This window comes from Protomyctophum parallelum (genome assembly GCF_964188405.1).
Source record: "Protomyctophum parallelum genome assembly, chromosome: 9".
Lineage (NCBI taxonomy): Eukaryota > Metazoa > Chordata > Actinopteri > Myctophiformes > Myctophidae > Protomyctophum > Protomyctophum parallelum.
The window spans coordinates 35178595-35204767 of NC_139706.1; the positions used below are offsets into that span (position 1 = coordinate 35178595).

A 26173-nucleotide genomic window follows, 5' to 3' on the forward strand; every position below is an offset into this window, starting at 1 on the left:
TAACGGTCTGGGCACCGGACTGGTGATCCAGTCGCGGTGTGCCGCGGGTTCGACTCCCGGACCCGACACGGCCTTTACCGCATGTCATCCCCCCATCTCTCTCCCGTTTCCTGTCAGCCTACTTTCTATCCCTTAAAAAATCAATAAAAGGCGTAAGCCGCAAAAAAATATCTTAAAAAAAAAAAAAAAAAAAAAAAAAAAAAAGGAATAAAAAGTACGTAATTTATTCTAATTGTTGTTATTGCAATTTACGAGCTGCGTCTTACTTGTGATATCATCGTGACACTAGACTTGCACGCATCATAAAAGGCAGATCCCAGCCTCTAAACCTCAGATACCAAGCCACGCACACGGTATCTCCAACCATCTAAAATCCTCAGAATCTATAAGACCCAAGCAAGACACAACATCCAAGATCACCTCAACACATACGAACCCAGATACCCTGAATAGCTTCTATTACCTTTGGCACGGGTCATCTAGATGAGACAGAATATCTGGCTAATGGCTAAAGCAACTCGTAGAGCATTGAAGTAGAGGTTTCTACATCCCTGTTAAGTTCGTATCGAACACCACTGTAGCAGGTCCTAACTAAATAACCAGCACTGGTTCGAGCTATTTAAGTACAGTATGATGAAGATGATGTATTGACCGGACCACATGACGTCACAGGGACTCTGATTTGACTTATGGCTCGAGTGAATGCAAAATAAAGTTTATACGGAATAAATAAAAAAGTTGGGCAATTACTATAGTCTGGTTGCAACCACACTAATTATGCTTGTCACAGTACATTTGCACATACATGAAATTTGTCCTCTGCATTTAACACATCCTAACTGTTACTGTTAGGACTCAGAGCAGAATCATACAGCATCTGAGCAGTTGGCTGAAGCGTCCTGCTCAGGGACACTTTGACATAGAGGGGGCCGAACAGGGGACCTTCTGACACCCCAGGCGGTATTTCTATCCATTCAGATACGGCCGTCCAATGTTACCACCTAGAAACCAAGACAGACAAATCAAGACCAAATGAAATTGCAGGTGAGACGGGTCTGTGAGGTGACAAGACTAAGACCATCAAAATGTTGTCTTTAGACTGGACATGAGGAGTTGAGGACTGAGGACAGTCTTACATACTACAGCCCTAGTAGCTGGACAATGAGCAGCCATGACTGTTCTGGAGACTCTGGTCTTGAATGTTAGGAGTTTTTCTTTGTGAGGCTTTTGGGTTCACCTGCCCTTAAGCACTTCTACAACAGGGTAAAGCATTTTCACCTGTCAGAGACCAACCGTGACCTCCTGCCCTTGTTATTTTGAATGCACCGTTGGAGATCTTGCCTGACCAGATCCTGTGTGTGTGCATGTGTGTGTGTGTGTGTGTGTGTGTGTGTGTGTGTGTGTGTGTGTGTGTGTGTGTGTGTGTGTGTGTGCGTGTGCGTGCGTGCGTGCGTGCGCGTGTGTGTGTGTGTAGGTTACTAGGTTCACAAGCAAGTTCACCAGGTGCAGAGAGAATATGATTGTGCTCAACAACTTAAAACAAGCCCTTAACTTTATTATTTAACCAAGATATACTAGTGGTCCAGAGCTAAAAAAGAATCACACCTGTGTGAAGTGAGCGGAGCAGGCTGTATGCGTGTGTGTGTGTGTGTGTGTGTGTGTGTGTGTGTGTGTGAGTGTGTGACAGTTCTAGTTCTGTTCTATTAACATGCAATTGATTATGGGCACATTTCCTAATAATGGTGTCTCAACCAGGCAATCAGGTACATTTTCCCTTGAGATTCTAACTCTTGACGTCCGACTTCCCAGTAAGACAACATTGACGCATCATCGGGTCATTTATTTTAGTGCAGCGTTTCTCAACTAGTGGTCGATTAAAGAAATATATATATATATATATACAAATAAAATACAAATCTTCACTTTCCTACATTACTAAATGCATGTCATTGGTCAGGGACCTCATGCAATACCTTCACAGTCAATCAGTGGTCCATGGACCACCAGTTGAAAACCCTTGCTATAGGCCTATAACAATAATCATAACATGTTAAATAAATCTATTATGCCATAATGTCAAGTATAAAAGGCATAGTTATTGGCTTATAACACTGTAGTTACAGCAATCATAAGCCTTCTTTTATAATGACTTATAAGGTCAAGTATTATATAATAGCCTACTGAACTAACTGGCTAGGGTCATCATTTCATTATAATTCTTAGTTGTATTACATTATAATTATTAAATTAAAATGCATTATAATCACTGTTATAAAGAATTATAGTGTGATTCTAAGTCACTTTAAGTGGTCATTGGGCAAAAGTAAATCCTTTGATTTAGGCAAGAAAACAAATGGTTTCTGCCTACACCTTCAGGAATATAATTACTTTACTTAAAGTAAATGTCTCTGAGTGCCAGCAATTATAGAATATTATAATGACTGTGTTATAATGCCTTATAAGTTTGTTTATAATGGAAGTTTGTTTATAATGGGAAGGTGTACAAGACGGTGGTGAGACCAGCTATGTTGTATGGTTTAGAGCAGAGTTTGATAGGATCAGGAACAAGTACATCAGAGCATGTTAGATGTTTTGGAGATAAAGCCAGAGAGGCCAGACTGAGATGGTTTGGACACGTACAGAGGAGGGATAGTGACTATATCGGTAGAAGGATGTTGTGGTTGGAACTGCCAGGCAGGAGGCCTATAGACCAAAGAGAAGATTTATGGATGTAGTGAAAGAGGACATGAAGTTAGTTGGTGAGAGGAGGAGGAAGAGGACAGGGTGAGATGGAGGCAGATGATTCGCTGTGGTGATTCCTGAAGGGAAAAACTGAAAGGAAAAGGAGAAGTTTGTTTATTTGTTTGTAATGCATTATAGACAATAATCTTTTTTGATTAGAGGAGGATCCGAATCAAATACCAGTTGTTTAAATATGCAGTCAATGGGGTCTTTAATTGAAAGATAAGATATTACCCAAATATGTTTTGCTGCCAAATGTGCCAAATCCAATCTAATTTATGGATAATAAGGGTTAACTTGACTTGACCTATATACTTTAAAGGTCCATAATGCAAATCGTCTGGCTGTATTTCCAAGTTTAGATTCTGTGGGACAAATAATTCATTCATCCATTTTCTCAGTCAAGCTAGTTCTTTGTAGCTGGGACGAGTTGTTTGTTTGGTGTCAGTCCCTGCCTCAGGCTGAAAGAATAGCTGATATCTATATACTTACAGCATGCCCCTCTTTTTAATCACATAACCAACCTTGGCTTGTACTCATTAGCACCGCATTGCTGTCATAACCCTCTCTTATATTCCTTCCACAAACCACAAACAGCTTGACACTCCTCCTCTGGAGCTCTTCCTGATTCAGTGACATTATATAACCCCCATAAGAATGGACTCTCCTTGTCTTTCCCAGTGCTCATTATGTGAAGGTGTTGAATGGCAGAGAAGAGAGAGAAGCCGTAGATTGACGGATGGCTGCCTGGAACTGTGTCGCCTCTCACCCTATCCTCTCACACTCTCACTGTGAGGAAGGTTAGCGGGATGGGCTGGAGAGGTGAAGGGGTATAATTCCAGGGTTCAGGTTTCACTCTGTGGCCTTTGCGGGAGGAGGGAGTGGTGAGGGGAGGGTGGCGATTGTGGGAACATGTGAGGATAAAGAGCAGAGAGGGAGCACTGTGGTTTGTCTGGTCCCAGATACATCTTTCTCCTTCTCGTGATCCGTCTTCCCTTTCATCCTTCTGCCCATGGTCTCGTCTGAGCCGGGGGGTGTCCCCCCCCAAGGATGGGGAGAGGAAAGAGGGGACAATAGGAGGCCAAGCTTCATGCAACATATGAGAAATGTAATTAAAACTGTGTTAATTGGCTTTACACCATGAAAAAATCTCTCATATAAAAAGTAATAGTCTCTTATGACCTCAGGCTTAGCCTAAAAGGATACTACACTAAATATTACACTCAGCTGGTAGAGCTACATTCCCTTTGTTGTGAGCAATTCTGGTAACTGAGGTCTTTTTTCTTTTTGAGGGGCGCTAGGCCCTCCAATGCCTGAAATTACATCATATATGGTAGCCACGTCTATGGACCTTTAGGGACTAAACGTGACTTCATGTGGCATCAAGTCCATGGACTTTTAATGTTTGTTGACAGCAGTTAAACAAACATTGACAACGTGAGACATCATGTGGCCAATATAAATACATGTGACTGGTTTCGTTTTATACAATAACATACACACACCTCATTCATGTCTCGTATACCGTATATAGTGGTAGTGAATCTGCAATGAATGAAAGTGCCTCTGCCATATGTGGCAGCCAAGTCTATGGACATTTGCTTTAAGCTGTGACGTCATGTGGCAGCCACAGTGGGTGCCTCTCTCTTCACACAAGTGTGATTTGTTTTGTTTAGTTTGACTGGATGACCAACTTATGCCCAAAGATTGCTCCAAATGGAAGTTGAAGTTTCAGCTGGAGTTTTAATTCGATGATGTCCACATGAGGTGGCCCCCTATACTTCTAAATCCTGAATGCTAATTTAGCTCTATTTCAACTGAGTGTAAAAACTGAAGAAAAAACTAAACAAACAAACAAAGTGTAGCATTGCCATTTCAGTCAACGATTCACCAGGGGATTGAATTGTTCAATATCTCTCATATTGTAATAACTAAGGCAAGGCATGATATTACTACTAGATCATCCACATTATATATTTGGAATGGACAGACCGAAAGTGAAGTTGTAAGTCTATACATGTTATTTTATTCATTTATTTTTTCACTTTAATATCACTGTAACAAGAGCGGCCATGTTTGCGTCTTCCAGCTGACTCTCCCAACCCTGGACCAACAAAGACCTTCTCTGTGGAATAAAGCCACACTTAACAGATCTAAAAGCCCACACTGGCCCAGAGGCAGGGTCTGGTCAGAAGAACACGCGCAGTTGCGCACACACTCTCTCCGTCAGCTGATGATTAGTCTCATTCTGAGACTAGTCTTATGGACAGACCTCTGAATGCTAACAAAAAAGTATTGATGTGATAGATTGAATTGGGTGTGCATCCTGCTGACCATTGTGCGCCAGTTCAGAGAGCTGTGTGGACTGGCTCCAGCAGGTAAGGAGACAAAAGGCAGCAGACATGCACTTGCTGCAGGGGCTACTGTGCTGTACCAGGTGTATCATCTTACCTCTCATAATTGGGTATCCGAGCACCAAATGGCGTTGGCTGTAGCCCCCAACAGACAGGTAAGCACAGATACTTGGCCGGGAATCCAGAGGGACCAGCAGTGGTGGTTACTTCTCACCTGTCCCACACTCGCTTACCTGTACAGTACCCATCCCTCCACCTCTCTCTTGGTCTTCCATTCTGTCTTGCTCTTTGTGGAAAGAACTAAGAAGGGCATCAACTTAAGTCATCTGGGCACAAGGAGCCAGTGAATCGCTTCTCTCCTTACTTCCTCCTTATTCTCAGCAGCACAATGGTAATTGGTCGTAGTGGGCGTGTTTACATCTGGTGCCATGCCCCCCAGCCCCCCCTCCACACACACACACACACACACTTGCCCTGCCCCCACCCTGTTGAAAGCTCATTAAAAGGCTCGCTGTTAATGAGCTAGAAGGATCATAGAGCTTGGTTTCCATTAGAGGGGGTGGGGTTAAGGCCAGAGATGCTGGCATAGAGTTTTTTGTGCCCTTAAAATGGAGTCAGCAATTACTGCAACCCCTTGACACCCCCACCATCACCATCCCACTATGCCACAGGAACATGCCCACAAACAACAACCCCCCCCCACACACATACACACACACACACAATCTAACGTACACGCACACACACATAGTTCTTGTAGACAAAAGACAGTAACATCAAAAGGATGTAAACGGACTGAGGGTCTCCAATCCAACAGTCACATAAAACAAGTCAGTGCTGATGGCAGACAATCCTCAGAGAAATAAAGCCACCCTGCTAAGACAACCTTCAACGCAAGCACTGACTATAAGACAACCTTCAACACAAGCACTGTGACTAGTATTTAAATGTTGAGCTGTGGGATCCAACACGGAGCTCCTCAAAAGAAAATGTGCAGCATACACAATATACGCAAAAGAAAATGTCTTGCCTCACTTCTTTATTAAGCCTCCTCGTGACGAGGTCAATTACAAAATGGTGTCAAGTTTACAAAGACAGTGGAGCTGAGCCTCTCAATAGTTAAGTGTTTGGCGAAGAGGAGAAGAGACAAAACCAGGAATGCTGGAAAAACATGTTGAAGGCATAAAGGACTGACAGGCTGTTCATAATTATAATGGCAACAGCGTACAAAATATTGGTCACTGAACAGTTTGGCCAAATTTATACTATACATACGAAAATAACTGTTTTTCAAACTAAGAATGTGTGTTGTTGCCCTGAAAAAATATTAAATTAGGCTTAACACTCCACTCATCCCACATCCATCTTTAACATCAATCCCATAATTTTTTATACAAAGCGCTTATAGTTTTTTTGTTGTTTTTTTCTTCACGAGGTGTCAAAAAAATAGGGGTTCCCTGACATGAGTGTAAATAGAAATCCATAAATGGTACTATAAATGCATCACAGTAGACACAAAAGATCTGGTAACACTACACTTCACAACCATGTCCTGTTATTGCAATGTTATATGTAACACCATGGATTCGAACCTGGGACTACCGCTTGGAAAGGCAACATATTTTCCACTTGCCTAAAGTGGTATTCCCCCTTGGATTTTGGTCATCAGGCAAAGGCTCTGACTGAGCGACTACTGCTACTTAACAAGAATTCTTGGAGATACAATAGGCTGTTTGGTTAGTTTGCACTGGAGTAATGTTGATACATGTTGACCATCTGTGTGGGCACATTAGCTGTAATGATTATGTTTATGTCACACTTTTTTTTAAATGGTAGGACAAATGGTTCAAATAAAGTGTTACCAGAGTATTTCCCTGTATATATTTATATACACACACACACACACATAGAAAAGCACACATTGACATCCTCATTCACACAAGTGCTCATTTGGTGGTACCCATAAAACTCTCCCACCAATCACTAGCCATCACTGAATCTCTCAACCCTGTAGTTCAGCAGTGAATAGACTTTTCAGTTAAACATGCAGTGAGCATAAATAAGGACTAATTCAAACACAAAAAAAATAACAGTACTGAACATTTCAAATGGCAGCAACACATGCATAAGCTTCAAGCAGTTCAACACTTTACAAATGTAAACAAATGTGAAGGAAAATAAAAACACCACCACAATAAATTGATAGGTACAAGCAGAGAAGAAAACTAAAACACACCCGTTTCACATGTATGTCAAGTTGCATTTTTTATGCATAGAAGCTAGACATGAACCATCAGTAGCTGAGACTTCGAAGTCTCATTCACATTTATAGAATATACCAAAAAGGAAACATCCATATGTACTGTCACACAGACACAGACTTGCGAGGCCTCATGAGCCCTGTAAACATTACATTAAGTGACAAGTGTTGTGACAGCCGAGTGCCTTAAAAAAGCAGAGTCTGAGAAGATGCAGGCAGACAAGTGTTTAGATTAATTTCCTCCCCGTCTCTTGTTCAAACATCTTTAAATGGTCTTCCAGACAGGAGGGGACCATGGCTTTGTGGAACAATTAGGTGACAGCTGGACATGACTTTTCTCTGCTGATGCAACTGGTTTCAGCATGATACTGATCTTCTCTGAGCGTCTGTTATTTTAAACGGAACCCATGTGTGATCACATCACCTGTGGCTGGCTTGTCACCAAAGTTGTAACTGGTTGATTTATTGGAGTTTCGTAGTCAGAACACAGTGCTTTCCTGTTTGTGTGGACTGTGGTGGCTTACTTCCTGTTCAACAGTTCTGTTAATCCCCCTACCAAAATGACATGCTCTAGTTTTGCTCTGTGGTCTAAAGTAGGCACTTAGTTTCTACCAGCGGCTTCGCATACTTTTGTGAACAGAATAAATGGGTTCTACTGCACATGTAACTCAAAGCAAGCAGAAGGAACAGTGATGAGAGGCTACCTGCTACCTTTTATAGTTCTGCAGTATCTTCTTTAAGCAAGATTGCAATAAACATTTTCTATCGATTACCTGTTGGATTGTGGAGCAAAATGATTCCCATGATTTCCATGAATCAGTCAAATTGCTGGCAGGGCAGTCGTCTGCCATTGACAATTGAATGTCAATTTCATTGTGCACAGGAATGAGCAGGGGTCTTAGGAAGCAGTAGTTATTGCCACACTGATATCTGTAGCCCCATCAGATAGGAGATCCCCAGCACCCGTCTCCACCATGGCTGGACTTCCACTGCTCTCCCCGTATTTCTGTCCATTTTGCCCCTCCTCCGCCTCCATTCTCTGGATTACCGGTACATCACTTTCCATCTTGCTTTCCATCTCTGCCCGATCCAAACTGGTCTCCTCCTCCTCCGTTTTCACCACCACTTGGTCCTCCTCTTCCACCTTCACGGTATTGATGGTGCTAGCATGTGCGTACGTCCCCACACTGGCATGGCTCAGACCGTGAACCTTCTTCAGATGTTTCTCCAGGGTGGCATAGACAGTGAATGGCACGGCGCACAGCTGGCACAGAAAGGGGGCCCTGGCCCCACGGGCACCATGCGTCTTCATGTGGCGTGTTAGCTTAGAGCTCTGCGCGCAGGCGTAGCTGCAGAGGCCACAGCGGTACGGACGCTCGCCTGTGTGGCTGCGTCTGTGCACTGTTAGGTTGCTGCTGTTGCGGAACTGCTTCCCGCAGTACTCGCAGGCTTCATTTTTCTTCTTCCTGCCTGGGATGCCACTGTTGTTGTTGTTGTCGTTATTATTGTTGCCATTTCCTCCGTTGCTTCCCCCTCCTCCGCTGCTCCTACGATCGTTCTCCCACTGCCACTCCTGCACAACCTCACTGGCAGTACTTGAGCTCCACCCCCTCTCTCTCTCTATGACCTCTGCCCTCTCACTCTCCCACTCTCCGGCTCCCTTCACTCTCATGTCACCTGGCTCAGGTCGCTTAGGGGTACAGTTCCCACTGGCGATGCCACTCTCCCCACTGCCCCCGGTCTCCCCGCTCTCCAAGGACCCCTCAGAGGGGCTGGCACAGGGAGAGGTGTGCTGTGGCTCGCCCGGTCCCTCCATCTCCTCCTCTCCCACCTCCCTGCCTTCCCTCTGCCGCTGCAACAGGATGAGCAGGTTCCTATCCGGAGGTGTGAGCTGGGAGGTCAAGAGAATCAGACCCGAGCCTGTGGAGAGCTGTTTGGGCAGGCTCAGGTCCAGCTCAGAGGGACAGTGGGTCCTCACTTCTACTCCACCACTGATATCCCCCTCTCCCATGGTCCCGGCCGCCTGTAAAAGGAACCTCTCCTTCATCCCCTGCCTCGCTTCATCCTCCTCCATTGCTCCCATACCCAAATCCAGCGGCTCATATCCGCCCCCACCCACGATCCCAACCTCTCTTCGGTGGCTCCTCATGTGGCGGGCCAGCTGGCCACTCTGAGAGAAGGCTTCGTTGCACACTCCGCAGTGGTAGGGCCTCTCGCAGGCATGAGTCCTGCGGTGGGCGGAAAGGCTGCGCAGGGACTGGAAGGCCTGGCCGCACAGCTCACAGGGGAAGTCTGTCCGGAGGGCCGCCGTTTGCGGGAAAGGTGACGCCACTGGCAGAGAGGAGGACGGAGATAGCACCAAGCCACCCGTAGTGGTGGTAACGCTAACCTCCGCCAGTTCCCTCAGCCGCACCGAGAAGTTGAGAGGCTGCATGTTAGACTGTGAGGAAGGGTTGGAGGTTTGAGTCTGACGGGGGCGATGGAGACGCAGGGCAGATGGCTGGAAGGCTGAGGCCAGGGCTTGGCTGAGGTGGCGTGGGTCCAAAGTGGCGGCAGGTTTGTGGCGTTTAAGGATTCCCCTTCCTCGTCTCTTTACTTCCCCGTCCTCCTCATCCTCTTGATAGATGTTGAAGGAATGAGTGTGCTGAGCATGCTGCAAGAGCGTCCAGGCAGACGGGAACACACCCTCACACTGTTGGCAGGTGAAATAGGAGGGCTCATCGGCTGCTGCAAAACATGAATGAGAGAGAGTGTGGTTAGGCAATTTGGTTGATCTGTCGCTAAAAGTAGTTCACAAAAGTAATGTTTAGAACATAAGATATTGACCGTTATATATATTTAACAGTATACTGTATCCCTGTGAGCATTTTAAATATTAAGTGAATACATGTTAGAAATACATTCGAAAGACAGTGGAGGTCGAATGGTACACAACGTTAAGTGTTCTAAAAATGTATTCAGAGGAAACTCGTCATACAATAATAAAATGCAAGAGTGTTAATTTGACTCTTAAAGTGTACACTTTCAGACTGTTTGAGAGGTGGTGGAAGAAAGTGAAGGAGGGTAAAGGAAGACCTGTATTGGAATAAAGGACCTAGCCAGAGATCAAAATGCAGAAAAGAGACAGAAGCTCCAAGAAGCAAAGACTAGCAAGCAAGGGGAGCTGGGTCGTGAAATACATATGGACATATTTCTGTACGGATACATGGATAGCTTTGTCTCCTCACCAAGAGCCACTCCAATTAAGCTGCAAATTGCTAATTAGCAGAACGGAGAAAACGAAGGCTTTATGCAAATCAGCCACTGACTCAGCCTGCTTGACAAATGAGGCCTTCTGCATAAATCAAAATTGGAGAGAAGATCCCTAAAATTGTGAGGGAAACAGTTTTTTCCCCCCTCTCTTTTTTTATAGGAGAGGTTCAAAGCCGACTCTGTTATAAGCCTCTTTCATGTTTCCTCAAGTCAAATCCTTCTGCATTTTACTGGAGGGGGGGGGGGGGGGGGGGGGGGTTGGAGAGAGAAGATGAAAAAGAGAGCAACTGTTTCTTTCCCTTTCCCTCCCTCCACTCTCTCTCTATGTCTGGAGAGGAGTTGTGGTGTTTGTGTCCTTTAACCTCGCCTGAGGAGTAACAGAAGAAAAGTTTGAGCACTTAAAAAAAGAAGGGGAAAAAAGAAATAGGGTGACATGTGAAATCAAAGAATCGAGAGGTAGATCAGGACTCAGGAGATAAAAAAGAAAATGTGATAAAACGATTATAAAGTAGTACAGGGGGCTGGCTGATAGACACCATGAAAATATGTCACCCCTTTGGATTGTACTTCAGACCCATCCTCCAACCCCAGTCCTCCCCACTCCTCCACCCCCAAAACCTCCAAATCTTTCCCTAAGGGGGGGCTTTTGTCTCGGGGTCCTGGAGTGAAACACAATACCCAGTCGGTTTCTCTTTCGTTCCTCCCTCCCTTCCCTCTCTCTCCCCTCTCGCTCGCTCTCATTTTTTCTGTAAGGATTCCCATTTGGCCCAGGGTAGCACTTGAATATTAAGCAGAAGCAATAACTACTAATTAAAAATGCAGATTGGCTGGGAGCACTAACGAGCAGCAGGCAGAATCTCTTGTCCCTGGGGAGACAGAGGGAGGAGAAAAGAAGGAGGAAGGGGGGGCATGCAGAAATTGAAAGAGGGCACATCGAAAGAGTGCGTTGAAGATGGGGGGAAGAATGATGTTGGAGATGAGAAAAAACAAACAAGGAGAATAAATAAAAAGGAATGAGACAGATGCACATGGCTCCTCCATAATCCATCATGCACTACCCCCATCCTACACACACACACACACACACACACACACACACACACACACACACACACACACACACACACACACACACATGCTTTCCTACACCAGAGATGCTCAGTTTCCCTCCCACAGTAAGATAGATGAACATCACACAACACAGTGTTTGAGTCTCCAGCTGCACTACTGGACACATACAGTATGATGTAGCAAATAGATATACGGTAGCTATAATAATCTAAATGTAATGTCCTCTTTATAGTGTCAGTGTTTTCACCAAAAAAGGTCTGCATCTACATCCTACTATACACTATAACCCTAATACCGGTAGTCCGGTACATGTTATTCTGTGACCAGTCTATATATTTCCACATGCCTCCCAAAACATTCTTGCAATATATTAGGAATACATGTAGATCAAATATAGTATGACTGTCAGATATATAATATCAGATGTATACGATCCTCGGGAATAATTCAAACATAGTTTAACCCAGATAGGTTTATAAAAGTTTAATCCTAAATTAAATTGTTTTGAATTATTAAAAAACGAGTTACTCTTTGGTAGTGCATGGCAGGTCTGCTACTATATAAGCCTGTGGGCACGAGCAATAACCAAACTCAGATGTGCAGAGAAAGGCAGAGAGGAAGGAGTGAAAGAGAGAGATGAACAGATAGTGAACTCAGAAGAAAAAAAACATGAAAGGTTGTGGACAGAAGGAAACGATGCAGGCAGCAGTCCCCTGAACGTTACGCAAAGGAAGGAAGTACTACATGAGTGAGCATGAGACAAGGAGGTGGTTTCAAAACGTGGGTGAAGGGTGTGCAAAGTCACACCTTAACAGTGGTTTTCAACACTTTTCATACCAAAGTCCATTATTTATTCGGCATTTGAGCCACGGACCACCATTGATAATAGCTAGCCTCTCAGACCGAAGACTTAGAATATTTTGACTGGTGGTCCCCAGACCACTGGTTGAAAACCACTGCTTTAAAAGCATTTGACAACTAAAAACATGAATTTCTTCCTTCAATCTCCTTTTTCAACCTCAATAGAGCATGACCTTCAAATAACAATGGCCATTTAAGTCAACACACAAAACATTGATTTACTCTTGTATGAGGTATTCGCAATGAAGGGTATGCGCGTGACACCATCATCATACCCGGAAGTTATGCGAGAACGCCTACTGAGTGTCAAAAACCGACTTTCTGGCCTTGACAGCCCATACATCCAAACAGAAAAGTCCTATCCGATTGTATTAAACGACATTAAACTCACTTTACCACTCAATCTGCCATTCACTTCATGCATGCACAATTTGCGCATACGCTCTATTAGCCCTTCGCTAAATCCCACCCCAAAAAGCGATTGTCCAATGCCAATCCAAATAGTTTAGGAACTGTTGCTATGCAGGTCAAGCTTTCGCCACCTCATAGCCATCAATGTTATTTTACATGGCTGTGTTGTTGAACATATACACGGCTTAATGTCAAGAAAGTTACACGACTGACCCACCCAGGTGATGGCAATAATATTAACTAGATAAAGTGCCCCTCGGGGCACAGGTCTCCACCAGGGCAGATCAGGTTGTGGCCTCCTGGTGGCGCTATAAATTGAGGGTTTTTGTAAAGAACGGGCCAATCCTGCAAACTTTGAAAGCCAATGTTAGCCAATTCGGATGGAATATGAAATATCGCTATCGGACAGATCCGTCTTGAACACATGATTATAGAGATAGTGTGTAACGATATGCGGGATTTTTGGACAGAATCCGGAGGAGTAATATCCAAAAATGTGTTTTTCAAAACTTGGCCTCCTGGTGTCAGGCCTCAGGACGTTCTGGAAAGTTTGGGGCAGAGGTTCATCGATGGCATCCAGGGAGTGTGTGTGCAACATTTGGCATCGACTGGGTTAACGGTGCCGGAGATTAGCTGTACACAGACGGACGGAGTGCAAAACATACCCTCTCCCCATACCTTCGGCCTGGTGGAGACAATGATCGTAGTCTTACTGTGCAACATGAAAATTCCTGTCCGGTGGTCGTTAAAAGTTGATTTCTCCCTCTGTCATATCCTCGTATTTCTAGTTTATTTAAAAGATGTCATGCAAATTTGGTTGACTTGATTTAGAAGACTTTTTAATATTTTTTATCCCACGATTTTGGGGGGGGCAGCAGACTGACCTCATGACTGACCTCATGCTCCCTTCTATGCATGAGGAGTCCAAGCTGCTTCTTTTCACCCGACAGGGGGTAATTTCCCCGGTCGAACATAGCACGTGGAAGGAACACGTTATTCCGACCAGTTGGCATGGGGGAGGTAGTTTAGAGACCAGGACTACTGCATGTTTTTTGTGAGGGTACCTACCCACGGGGAGAACATGCAAACTTATATATATATATATATATATATATACACATACACACACACACACATATACATATATAGCGAAAGGGCCTTTCTGTGTGGAGTTTGCATGTTCTCCCCGTATATATATATATATATATGGACAGCTCCTTGCTGCCAATGTGCCTATTGGACTGGTTGGGGAGGGACTTAGAGAAGGACTAATTGGATTGCATTTTGTTCTCCAAAGGAATGTTATAACTTCTTCAACTTTTACTCTTTTGATTGGCTTGACCTCAACCATGACATGTGATATTTATCGACAGTATCCACAGTGCTATTGCTTCTCTTTCTTCATTCTTCGGATCCTTCATCATACGACAAATAGCAAAAGGTAACGGACAAGCTCAATGATGTGATGCGATGTGAGCTTGTAGATCGTCCATTTTCCCCATTAGACAATGTTTTGAATTATTATTATAATTACAAATCTTAATATAAAAGGGTTAAAGTTGATAAGAAGCCCAAGTGACCTACAAGACATAATGAGAAAAAGATAAAAACAAAGACGACTTTACAGAGAGGCATCATTGTGAATCTCTAGTCCAGGCATACTCAAATAGCTGCTATCAAGTAGGTGAACTTTAAAGATAGCTGAGCACATCTCTCTGTCAATTGCTTGAATGGCTTTTTCCATAAAATAAATACGTATTCAGCTAAATAAAATAAAATAAAACACAATCACGGGCATCACAGGCCGGAAGTGGCCTGCGGGCGGTGGGTCGGAGTTTGACTACCACTGACTGAGTCAATAGCAGTATAGAGAAGATTCAACTTATGACAAGCACTGAGAGAATGAGAGAGGAGACAGTTCACAACATACCCAAGATCGAGGATGAAAATGTCAAGAGTAAGATGAAAGTGCCATCAGAAGAATAATGAATTAGGGGAAAAAAAGAGATGATGATGATGTTGATAACAGTCTTTCTGCCTCCTTCAAACGGAATCCCAGGAGTTCATTTGGCATGGCCCAGGGCAGAACAGTGGAAGATACAACAGAGGGGATAGAGCTGTGCATGATGCAATGTCCTCTATTCGTGTGTCACGAGAGGAGTGCAACCCTCACATTGGTAGGTTGATACTGTAGGTTGAGAGTACTCAAAATGTAACCTGTGGCTTTAGTAATTTATTTATTTAACTTAACTTTAAAACACATATCAGGTACATATTGTTTGTGATGGAGAAAGCCTGTAAAGAAAAGCTATAGTCCAGGCTGCACTTATAATGTAATGAGAGAGAGTGAAGGAGGGGGGGGCGGTGTTTACCTGGCCACTCCACCTAAGAGACACACAGTCAGGGAGATGGAAAGGAGCTACGGAGCTCAGGTGCTCAGCATGGAACCCTTGGGGAATCTTAAGGGCCCACAGAACACTTCGTTTCCACACAATTAGCTTGTGCGACGCTAACTCACGCATGCCTGCTAATGGCAACGCCTAAGTAATGAGTTGGACTGGGAGGGAGCAGTTTATGTAGTATGGGGTGGGGGGCAGGGGGTGGGATGGGACGGTTAAAAAAAATAACAAAACAAAAAAACATAATCACTACTAATTAGCAACCTGCCTTGTTCAATCACCCACCTGTTTTTTCAGGCTCCACGTTCACCTTTGTCCCCACCTCCCAGGACCTGTCCCTGGCCGTCCCTTTCTTCAGCTGAACAAAACCTGCCCCTAACTGAGCATGGCTGAGATTCTGTTGTGCCCGGCCGGCAGGTGAGGGAGGGGTGCTGGCGTCAGGGGCTTGGTTGCGAGCGTGGCAACCTCCCTGCTTGTGCTGGATGAACGCCAGAATGTGGGCAAGAGGGAAGGCATGACTGCACTGTCCACAGGTCAGGAGGTCACGATGCTCATCACGCACTCTGACCACTGGGGCAGGCTTCTCCTCTGTGTCCTCTGCTATGTCATCTGTGAAAAGGAAAAGAGGGAAAGAAGAGCATTCCTCTATTGTTATATATATATATATATATATTTTTTTTTTTCTTTTATAAAATAGTGAGAATACAAAAGCTTGCATTGCGAGACATTGTGAGCTTATAGATCTGCGATAAAGTGGGGCATTAATTTACAAAACAAATATAAATAATTCAAATATGGAGATGTGAGGTTATGGTCAAATACTATTATAGTAATGAGAAGTGAACACTTCCCTGGCCATATCAACTTTGTCTTCACAGCCACTATTGTAATCACAATTCTATAGAAACTATAAAGGACACCAAGATATATATCGTTGCTGTCGGCTGGAAACCTTGTATGTCCAAAACCGTCCCTTAGAGATATACATGGTTAATCTCCAACAGCAATGATATGTTGTAGTATATTGTATGTAATGGAAAGTTGTACATTTTGTGGCTGTGATATTTACCCAAATCATGTGATTTTGTATTGTAACTATGTTTTCCGTTTATATTTCGGAAGTCCTAACACTAATTGCTTCTCAAGTGACAGTCTATATAACGATGTGTCAATCAACTGCTAATTGGATGCATCATGTTTTTTGTTGTTGAAGATCATAAGCAACACAGTTGTACAAACGTGTATAAATGAAGACCTGAGGAAGATCCTTTGGTGGATCAAAATGTTGTCTGCTAAATAAACTTCTTGCTGTAAGCTTGAATGTTTCAGTGTTTTTTTCTTCAATGCACCTGTTCCCAAAGATTCTTATGCATACTGTATGTGTGTATGTGACGTCAAACATAGTCAGTAGCAGAGCTGCAACTATCGATTATTTTCTTACTAGTTTGATTAATATAATAATCGAAAAGTGCAGTTTTTTATATTTTTAATGTTCTACATCAACAAATAGACAACCAATTATTTATGCTCACCATTATTTTAGATTTTGTCGCACAATGGTATCGTGCAATGCGACATGTCGTGAGCTTTTGAATTATTTTTTAATCTTAGAATAGAATAAAAATAGGGATAAAATATTAATCTGTTATTTTATTATTTTTTTTAAATGAAGAAAAAAGTATTGATTAGTTTGATAAACTGTTGCAGACCTATTCTGCAGCACAAGAAACTGTCTGGGTTTATCAAAGAGGTAGTTTCACTTACAGGCCTCCCCCGCTCTAAAGCAATGAAGCCAATCTGGCTAGGCAACACTGCCCACTTCCTGTTGTTAACCCAGAAGAGATCAGATGTATTCAACATTACCTACAGTTAGTACCAATACTGTTATTTCTGTTATGTAATGGAAATTAAGCATCTTGATCAAGAGTGAGAACCACAGCTTTCACCTTGAATCTTGATCCATGTTTCACACAACATTAGACAGCTTACACTACCTGGCTGGCTGGCTCCCATTGAACGTGTTAATTCACAGCCTACCGTAGTGGTTCACAATAATATTGACTTTGAGATGATGCTTAAGACAAGCACAACAAACTATACTTTTCACTTTCATGACGTGTGTGCGAAACAAATACCCGTGAGAGTTAAAACAGTCAAATGTGAACAATATGAGGATTGAGGATAATATTGAAAAATAAACACTCCTGAGTGCCATGTCTCCGAATCTATAGCCTCAAACATGAGAATAATCTACCAAGATCTGTTGTCCGTTGCAAAACAATCTCACAGCTAGAGCTAGTACAGGCCTCAGGTCAGTGATATCTTTGTCAGTTTGGAGGGATGAGGAGGGGGTGGGGTGACTCATACTAGTCATAACATTATTGCCCAACGGTGAGGGGCACACCTTGATACCTGGCCTGAATACACCTGCCCAGGCTCGGCCGGCTAAGGTACAGGACAGGTACAGACAGTACAGTTGAAAGGTGGATCTTGCCGGTGGTTAGTCAAAAATGTCACCTTTCCTGTTTCAGGGCTGCTGCTGTTTGTGCAGACATGCAAGGCGCGGTTGCACATACAGCGCGTAGAGTCGGGGCCTGCTGTGGTCAAATACGCACGCACCACTGGTCTCCGTTGGAGATCAGTACTAGGCCTACAAAAAGCAGAACTATGTCTCTTGTTTGTTAGACAGGCGAATTTCTATGTAAACAACGCTGTACTTTCTGGTCACCATCAAGTGTTAAATAAATTAATAAATTCGAATAGGATCAAAAGCATGTGATAATAAAAAAGGAAAGAATAATGGTAAACAGCAATATGGGCCAGGGCGTGTATATTTGCTATATCTTAATACAGTTTAAGTGTCCAACCATCTCAGACATTATCTGTTGCTGGACACTCTCGCCAGTCTTACAAGTGTAGGCAAACGATCTGTCTCATATTCTAAGAATGAAGCAATGAGGAAATTGTCCCAGACAATAAAGACAAAGTAGACCAAAAAAGTAACTTGATCAAGGTGTAGCCTGTACAAAACAGTTTTGTTTTCATCCTGGCCTTACGATAAGACAATAAACACCGACATTACACAATAAGCAAACTAACTAGGAAAAAAGCCAAAGTAAATACATTTTAATAAAACTCAATTAAATAGTTATTGTAGTCTATACTGAACTGTATTTCTATTAGCCTATATATCGAAAACGTGTGCACAAAACTATTTAATGTAATTAAGACTTTCGTAATTTCGCCTGATTTGATGCGTTAATATCGTCACGCGGACTTACCTTGAATTACACTCAGGTGCTGCTGTGGTCGACTTCCAAGTTTGCGTCTGGACATTTCTGCCTTGTTGCACCGGGTCAATATTGGACCGGTGTATCCAAAAGCACTTTGGACTGATCGACACCTGTCTAACTAGGATTATTCCGCAAAGTTACTCAATCGGCCGTAATCAAACGACTAAACGTGAATGGTTTACTCAACCGCACTACCGGGGACGTTGTTAGGACTCGCAGCGTGCGAGGAAGGAGGATAGCAGTCAGAAAGTGTTCAAGTTCATGCTGTACCCCGCAGCGAGGGGGAAGGGGCGAGGCCAAATGTAGGCACTAACCCCTCCGCGTCACGCCTCCAACATCGTCCCCGCCCACTCAGACGATCTGTGCAGAGCAGGTTTTGTGTAGGGCAGGCGGGGTCCTTGGGAGTTGGGGGGGTCCTCAGAGTCAGTGGTCCCCTGCTAGGCTATTAAAAAATAATATCTTGGCAAAATGGTCCCTACTCCCTGGCACTAAATAATTTGTAATGATTATTATTTGGCTGACCGCTGGCATAGCGGTCCAGGCGCATGCCACATACAGTATAGGTAGGTAGGCCTATAGTATAGGCTCTGGCCTGACAGCGTGTCGCATGTTCGAGTCCCGTTCATGACCTTTGCTGCATGTCTCTCCCCTTCTCTCTCTCCCACTTTCCTGTCAATCTCCACTTGAAACTATCAATAAGCCTGGCTCCAGTCCAGCCCTGAATCGCTACCATTAAATGTCATGAATAAAAAAGAAGACCAGCCACTTAAGGGTCCTTCCTTGACGTGAAAAAAATTGAGGGCCACTGATGAATATACCCCTATGACAAAATACCCCCAATCTGAAGCCAATAACAATTTTAGAATAATATTCATATACTTACTATCAGTACCAGCGCTGAAGATTCTGTATGGTTCTACATCAGTCACGTTGTGGCTGCTTAAATGCACTAATGCAGGCAATGATGGCAATCAATCAATCGTCTCTCTCATGTACAATGTAGGCCTACATACCGTAGATCCGTTTCTTTGGTGTCTAAAATAGCTGTTTTGGAGTTTGATTCAAGAGAGATTTCTGGATCTAGCTCACTGCTTCCTCTTCAAAGAACACAGTCATAAGATACCGGCTGTCTTGTCTTCTAGTCTAGTCCCGGGCTCCCGTCTACTTCACGTGTGTCACTGTCATCATCACAACGCTGCACTTATAGAATATGTTGTTCAACATTTAAGTTTCAACAACATTTCCTGTACGTGCGGTGTACCTTGTTTTGCAGACAAAAGATCACCTACTTTGAGTGTCACTGGAATATTACGAATCGCGTTAATTTTCCACACATTAACACGTAGCCTACGTGTTTTGATGTTTTTACTTTTACTTAAAAAGCCCACTGATAAACTATTTAAATTTTGAAAGACACAAAGCACTTCCAAAATACAGGCCCATGGCAGAAAAGTAGTATAAGCTATAGGCCTACAGTAGACTAGATATGGTATGGTATAAATAACATAAGAGAAACATATTAAAATAGATAATAAAACTGTAAAATATATAAACAAATACAAATTTATGGCAATACATGTCAAAATGCAAATTTGTAATGTTATTGCAAATGTGCAGAGAAGTCAAGATATTGCAGGAGCATGGCATTTGAGGTTTGGCGCCACCCCGTGATTACCGCGGTTCCAATTACCTATTGACATATTCACTACTGAGAAGACATGGCTGAAAGCCATGGATTAATTCTATACGTAAAAATGTAAGAACACATCCTTTCACATTTTTTATTAGCAATTCAACAGTGTATCTTTACAATTAAATTGATGCTGAAAGGTATAAAAACATAATTATGCAATCAGTTGTAAAACTTTAGATCCTCAGTGTAAAGAAATGCATGTCAATTAATAGTGTAATGTGGGTAGCTGCAAAAAACGTAAGACAAATACGGTGCATAGTGGCAATGGCAAAGATATCGTTTTGAATAGGTATGATTATGAACAAGTGTCCAGATGAACCTGGGCCAGCCCTAGTTTCCTCAGCACCTACAGTATTTTCAATACAAATTAGTTGTTCTCTCAGCCCTACATTAACTTTTTCCATCCCAATTTATGTCCCATGTTCACTCAGCACCATACTCATTTTGATGCTGGGGCAGAAGGCCCCAATGCTGAGGGTAGCCCTTTGAAAATAAGGCAAGCACATCTACGAAGGTGCCCTTGAACTGCCAGTAAGGTGGACCCCAAGCAAGAGCCAGTGCTGCCGCCTTAGTAACGTCCAAGTCACATTATAGTGTGGACATGTGCACACATGGTTAGTTTCAACATGGAGTTGACATGGCCCACATGATACCATAATGGGTATCCTTTATCTATAGCATGAGGAACATGGGCTTCTGAGGAAAGACTCACTCCCACTGAATGCATATTTTAAACGAGACAGTTAACATGTTGATACAGAGGCAAGACAGTGTTTATATGGAGAAGCAGGAACTTGCAGAGAAAATGAGGGGCTGAAATGTCCAAAAGGGCACATCTATCCTTCCACTGCCAGTGAAAATTGGTTTGACATTTCTAGCCAGATTTTGAGGAAGATCCAATTTTAAATGAACACTAGATTCATACAGTACTTGTCATGAAAAAAAAATGAGTCCACATACAATCCAGTAGAATTTATAGTTATCAAAGCAAAATTAGCAGTTGCAGTCAAGTCAAGTCCTCATGAAATGCAGTGAGCATAATGGAAACAATATAAACAAGACCAATAATATTGAGCACAGATTGGATCGATCAATCTAATTTACTGTACAAATACAAAACTCCAGGTACAGTTCTACAGAATGTACAATTTCACAGAATCTTCAGTTCCATAGATTTCATTTTAATTCTTAGTGAGTTAATGTCCGTCTAAAGTACAATGAAGGGCTGGAACTTCCAAGCTTTGAGAATGTTGGTTCTCACTGGTCATCTTAGTATCTGTAGTACGGGCTTCTTGATCTCACTGGTCATCTTAGTATCTGTAGTACGGGCTTCTTGATCTCACTGGTCATCTTAGTATCTGTAGTACGGGCTTCTTGATCTCACTGGTCATCTTAGTATCTGTAGTACGGGCTTCTTGATCGCGACCGGGACCTCCTGGTCATCTTAGTATCTGTAGTACGGGCTTCTTGACCGGGACCGGGACCTCCTGCAAACAAAGATAGACAGAGCTAAAGATTAATAACAGACTAAAAGCCCACATGCAAACAAGACACAACATGCATCACACATCATTTGAATGTGCTTACAATTAGTGTGAGACAAAAAAAAAAAAAATCTGATAAATCAGAATCTCAGCACCTTGAGATTAAAAGCAACTCGGGGACTAAATTATGTTTATGACTGAGATAAAAGTGAAATGTTTTTACTCATCGACAATATATCTGAATCATCTATAGATCTGTTATCCTAACGGCACTGAAGTTGTGGTCTCAATGAAGGCCTGGCTCCAATAGTCAAAGTGCGCCACTGGCGAAAACAAAATAATTCATTCCGTTTTATTGAGGCATTTGGCATTCTTGTGGCTTCTCACATACCTTCTGGATGAGCTGTAGTCTCGGCCTGAGGGGCAGAGGGCACAGAGTGATCATCAACACAATAGAGTGCTAAAATTTTAAAAGCCTTAATGTGTCAAAACTACAAATGAGACAAACAATTCCTGATATCATGACTCCGGCACATGACATGGAGGTTTTGCATATGTTGAATGCAGCATTAAGGTTTAGTTAACCAGACTGTTTAGTGTAACCAGATGAAACATTGGATCCATGTGGCTGCTGGTAGAACTACTTTCTCACCATATTTAGACGGAGAGGGTGAGTGACTCTGCCGGCCATATTGTCGCTCCCACTCATCTCGCTCTTTCTCACGCCGCTCACGCTCCCTGTTCACAGAGTGGTCAATTTGGACAATTGCAGTGAACGTACACAAAACATGAATGCATGGCGTACACATACAGAAACAAACTGTCGCATGTATGACACAGGCTTACTTCATGCGGATCTTGCGTGCCATGGCTCGTAGTTCTCCCTCTCGCTCCTGTAAAACACGCACAGAAATTAGAAAACAGTGGACAAGTGAATAATCTTATGCACACTCTTGTGTTATTGCGTGTTATTTTACACCTACCTGTCGCTTGTTTTCCTGCAGCTGGACCTTCACTTGGGCTGCTTTCTTATCCGCCTTGGCTACAAACATCAACAATCACAAAAAAAAAGTAAATATAGAGTATGGAAGTCTGATGTCAAAAACCACACCCCCTGGGTCACAGAAGTGTTTTTCTAATTACAAATCCCACAATTTCTTTCACATTTTATTATAAATTGAGTCTGGCTATTTTACTCATACGGTTATGAAGCACAACTGATGAGGAAAGAAAGTATCAATTTATACAAAAAAGAAAATAAAGGGACACCAACAAATCTAATATAATTCTCAGGCTGAAAAATGCCTAACTAGGACTAAATCTCCCATTACGTGTGTGGTTGTCGCATATAATCTGCGTCACGTGTTTTGGATTTAACTTTCTGTAGGAGAGTAGTGTTGTCAGTTGTTTCAAACAAACTAAATAACACATGAAATCTAAGGAATCCAGGAATGTTTTTGAAGAGAGCGATGTGCTTCAGTTGGGACAGTGCATGGTGTGTGATTTCCTAATGTAGTTTTTAAGGCTTTTTCCGGGTACCGCACATTAATTCAATTTTCTCCAAACACATACGGTATCAAAATAAATATAAATGATACAAAGCTACCTCCCTAACAAAATCAGACTTTTTTGTTACACAGTTCTTATACAAAAACATGATATTGTTACGGGGATTTTTTTTTAAAGTCCACCAGCCATCATTTCTGGCAGCAGGCCTGGGTATGTGTACCACAAAAACATGACAAAGGTTAGTATATGTGTGGGATTGTGGTAGGGTATTTGTCCTGGTGCAAGTGTGTACAGTACGTTCTAAAATAAGGTGCGCATGTGCATGTCCTCGTTCCTCTCACTCACACTGCTTGTTGAGAGCCTTCTGCATACGTATCTTCAGCTTTTCCTGTGGGGTCATCTTGGGCTGTGGTTGACACAACTGTATTAGTACACACTCTTATAGCCAGACACGTGTGTGTGTGTGTGTGTGCGTGCGTGCGTGCGTGCGTGTGTGTGTCACCACGGGTACAGTGCAGCTATACTATTCCCATCCTCCATATATACATTAACAGGTGGAAGATGTCAGTCACATATAGAAAATGACATGTACTTTTCGTAGTGTGCCATCTTTAGCTATGATTTGATCTGACTGAGGGAACAGTCAATGTATTCGTGTGTGTGTGTGTGTGTGTGTGTGTGCGCGCGCATGCGTGCAGACATGCACACAGGACTGAGGCAAACTCAGTGCCCGCAGACTTCATTTGCAGCTGCTGTGGGGCAGTTTAGACGCAGGATAGGATCCAGTTACATGAACCTGGCATTTCCAATCTATACAGTGCATGTATGAACGCGGTCAGGGTCATTAAGGAAGGAAGCTTGACGAAGACAGTGAGACGTTTTTGGAAGAAAGAATAAATCCAGGTCCAATGCATTCAGAAAGCTCAGAAAATGGCCAGTGGCACTTTGTCACTCACTGACACACCCAGGGCTTAGCTGCACACACCTGGCCAGACAGGAATCCAACTGCTCATACAAGAGTAACTAAGTCCTAGCACTGTGCATCTAGGCTTGAAAGACACATTCAGTTACACTCTACTTGCCCGTTTCATATTTCTACTTAATTCCTCAAATGTATGTATACAAATCAGTTCTTCAAAAATGTATGAGGCAGATTAAATTATTCCCAACCCTGGTGAATGAGCCAGAATGTGTTGTTCCACATAGAAGGCTCTGCTACTTGTTCAGACAAGCTCAGACACTATTGTCCATAGCACACCTCCTGACTTTCAACACAGGCTACAACAGGACAGAGTAGTTACAGCCAAAGGAATACTGTACTGTATTTCAATATCATCTACCCATTTATTTGTAATACAGGGTGATTTGCCCAGCATCAAAACTCTATCACCAAAGCTACAAATAAAAGTCACCAGATTATCCACTGTGTAATGGAACTGCACAGACAAACAATAATCACACCCGTATGAAGTGAGGGCTGTTCTTATCGTACATCATCATACATCATCTCATCCCGGCCAATCACAATTTGCGTCATGACGTAAAATACACTATTACGTAAAATTCTCCATTCATTGTCAATTTAAAGGTATATTCAGTGATTTCAATTAATTCAAATATCACTTATTGTTTTGTTTTGTTGTGATAATCCTCCCTACTATAGAGTGTGCTGGCCATATAAGGAGTTCCTCCCTGTCCCCAGTTAACCCCTGGGGGTCAAAAAACCTTAGGTTTCGTTTTTGACTCTCTATCCTGATTGGACGAAAGGCTGGGTCCCACAGCCAAAAACGAAACCTAAGGTTTGTGTAGGACAAAGTTTGTGGACGGACACTAAAAGCTGGATATAGGAAAGCGCCCCTCAAAATAACTAGTGATTCACCCATCTGCCACAGCAATGACCTAGAGAATTGCTCGAGAACTACACCTTTGTGGTGAAAACCATGTTGGGATTGGGACAAGCTGCTATTGCATGTACTAAAACATTTTCACATCCATCGACAATGATTCAACAGCCATAAGTGACAGTAGAGCATTACTTTACTCGACTACCTTCACTTACAAGCCATTCAAAATACAACCACTATTCCAGGGCAGATAGGATTGACTATCAGGCTAGGTTGAAATATGGTCATAAAGGGAAGGAATTATGGTCATATGGGAAGCAATTAATCTTACTTATGGGTGCTAGCCATAATTTTACTGTGCACATTGCATTAAAACTACAAAGATCAGGATACTGTAAGGTGAAATAAACCAGATTTGGAAGAAGCAGTGTAAACTTAGATTCAAAGACCCCCCCCCCCCACACACACACACACACACACACAAGAGTAACATCCCTAAGAGTCGTCGATTAAGGTAGCATAGTCTGGGCATAATTAGTCAGTGTCATTGGTCTTCACAGATTCTGCTCAACAAAAACAGAAGATGGGAGATAATGTGCTGACAATGTCAAAACAGATAACTCGGTCTTCCACACCCCAAAGACATTTGGTGAATTTCATTCTCTGTGGACATTTTTCAACAATGGCTGCTACATCCCAGTCTGTCTGGACAACCATGTCAGCCTGTCAGGGGTGAAGGAGAGAAACCCAGCTAAATCAAATTCTTACTGACTTTGGCAGGTCCCGTCTCTTTACCACCCGGAGTATCAGGCCTGGAGGAAGAGAGGGGAGAAATGGGAAGACATGTCGGTAAAGAAGGTCTCCAACCTACATTACAATGTTAGAAATGGTGTACTTAAATCCCAGTTTGTACAACATTAGTATTACAGGACATCTCAAATGTTCTTTGTTTTTCTTATATTTGACACTATCTCAGTGTATGATCCATATGGAATAAATA

The 26173-nt window shown here is 42.8% G+C and overlaps 2 protein-coding genes across 6 annotated transcripts in view; both read right to left on the reverse strand.

Moving 5' to 3' along the window:
* Window positions 1–6049: 6049 nt before the first annotated feature.
* On the reverse strand, window positions 6050–18872 carry znf296 (zinc finger protein 296). Its single transcript, XM_083772766.1, has 3 exons — window positions 18632–18872; window positions 15636–15959; window positions 6050–10083 (listed from the first exon to the last, which is right to left on the reverse strand). The coding sequence occupies exons 1-3, from the start codon at window positions 18684–18686 to the stop codon at window positions 8255–8257; spliced, it is 2208 nt and encodes a 735-aa protein (XP_083628892.1). The 5' UTR covers window positions 18687–18872; the 3' UTR covers window positions 6050–8254.
* Window positions 18873–20410: 1538 nt separating this feature from the next.
* clasrp (CLK4-associating serine/arginine rich protein) overlaps window positions 20411–26173 on the reverse strand; it is a 108301-nt gene continuing 102538 nt past the window's right edge. For 2 of the 5 annotated variants that reach the window (XM_083773950.1, XM_083773949.1), the window contains 7 exons: window positions 25946–25985; window positions 23675–23735; window positions 22804–22862; window positions 22667–22713; window positions 22473–22558; window positions 22212–22236; window positions 20411–21823 (listed from right to left, as the gene is read on the reverse strand). In XM_083773950.1, coding sequence (XP_083630076.1) covers window positions 21781–21823; window positions 22212–22236; window positions 22473–22558; window positions 22667–22713; window positions 22804–22862; window positions 23675–23735; window positions 25946–25985 — 361 coding nt within the window. In that variant the 3' untranslated portion in view covers window positions 20411–21780. Of the gene's footprint in view, window positions 21824–22211; window positions 22237–22472; window positions 22559–22666; window positions 22714–22803; window positions 22863–23674; window positions 23736–25941; window positions 25986–26173 lie in introns of those variants that run through there. The other 3 variants (XM_083773951.1, XM_083773952.1, XR_014569787.1) reach the window with 3 other exon arrangements.